This window comes from Antrostomus carolinensis, unplaced genomic scaffold (assembly GCF_000700745.2).
Source record: "Antrostomus carolinensis isolate BGI_N321 unplaced genomic scaffold, ASM70074v2 scaffold46401, whole genome shotgun sequence".
Classification (NCBI taxonomy): Eukaryota; Metazoa; Chordata; class Aves; order Caprimulgiformes; family Caprimulgidae; genus Antrostomus; species Antrostomus carolinensis.
In genome coordinates this window covers 95-1469 of record NW_010294380.1, presented here as the reverse complement: position 1 = coordinate 1469, position 1375 = coordinate 95, and the positions used below count along the sequence as shown (strand labels likewise).

Here is a 1375-nt window from a genome sequence, read left to right as displayed (position 1 = left end):
TCAATTCTGTCATCATCCAGGGAGTCAGTGGAGGATGCAGAGAGCTGCTTCCTAGGACGCGTTCTCTCTCTGGCACGCTCCTGCCGCCTCTCCACCCCGTCCACGAGCGGGGCTCCATCGAGGCTGTTGTTGCTTCCAGCTGAGCTGGTGCTGCAGGTGCGGTACCGGCTCCGCCGCTTGTCGGAGCGGGAGTAGCGTTTGGTGGAGCCCAGCTTCCCCTGCATCACCTCCTCACTCGTTCTCCTCAGCCTCTCGCTTCGCTCTAGTCGTCGGCCTTTTTCTCCCCTTGAGGCTTTCACTCCTTCCCCTGCCTGGCTCCCCTCTCTCTCCTCCTTGCTTGATTTGGTTTTCCTGTTATTGTCTTTTCTGGTACTCTTCTCAGCCTCTTCATCTCTCTCGACTTTCAGCTGCTCCATCTTACTGGTGATTTCCTCAGCAGCTGACCGCAGGGATGATTCTTTAGCAGCTCCATGCAGGCGTTTCCCAGGCTGGTAGATCTGCTGGTCTGGCTTCTTGGTTCTCCTGGTGATCTTGGGACACCACTCATCTGGAACAGGCTGCTTGCATGAGTTCTCCTGGCTCTGAAGACCATCTTTTGTCTCTGTCTCTTCATTTACCTGCGAAGGACCATTCTGCTTGGGGCCATCATCTTTGCCAAAATCCTCCATGACTGGAGTCCCTCCTCCCAAAAAGCTCTTGTCGCTGGCACTCTCCTCCTTGCCCTCCTCACTTCTGCTCCTCTGATTCTCCGAGGCTTCGTGCTTTGGTGGCACAAGTTTGTTCCTCAATCGGGAGAGGCCAGGCTTGTAAATCTCCAAGTCTGGGCGTCTGTTGTCTTTGCGATGTCTCGGCTCCTTCACTTCCTTCATGTTTTCTGAGGAAAAACAGACAAAAGTGAGTTATTTGTGCCACAAACCAGCCAGGGACAAAAAAACCCCTAAAAATCATGATGAATATTCAAGAAGAAATATTAAATGAAGGCAAAAAGCCTGTCACCTTCAGGGCAGGTCCAAGAGAACAGATGAGAAAACCTATGTCAAGGTCTATTAAAAAAAAAAAAATCACAGAATAAAAGTAGAAAATAAGAACACATAACAGAACTGACCAAATCCCTGGCCTGATTCACTTACAAAACACATCCCACAGGAGGTTTTGCCTCAAAGCACCAACAAGCTGAGGAAGGGACAGATAAAGCCCAATGTGAGACTCGAACAGGCGCGTGCAAGTGCTGGGTGTAAAGTCTGATGGTTACAGGTCTCGGCGGCAGTTACCTGCGGCCGTTGGTGCAGGAGCCTCTCCCCCCGCGGGAGCTGCTTCCCCAGCGCCCGACAGACCGTTTGGAGTCACAGAAGCGTTTTCGCCCCTTGCTGACAAA

The 1375-nt window shown here is 51.9% G+C and overlaps 1 protein-coding gene across 1 annotated transcript in view; it reads right to left on the bottom strand.

The window, feature by feature from the left end:
- LOC104532404 (telomerase-binding protein EST1A) overlaps window positions 1–869 on the bottom strand; it is a 9413-nt gene extending 8544 nt beyond the window's left edge. The window contains 1 exon segment of the mRNA XM_029087377.1: window positions 1–869. This exon segment is cut by the window's left edge and continues 17 nt beyond it. Coding sequence (XP_028943210.1) covers window positions 1–869 — 869 coding nt within the window.
- Window positions 870–1375: the final 506 nt, after the last annotated feature.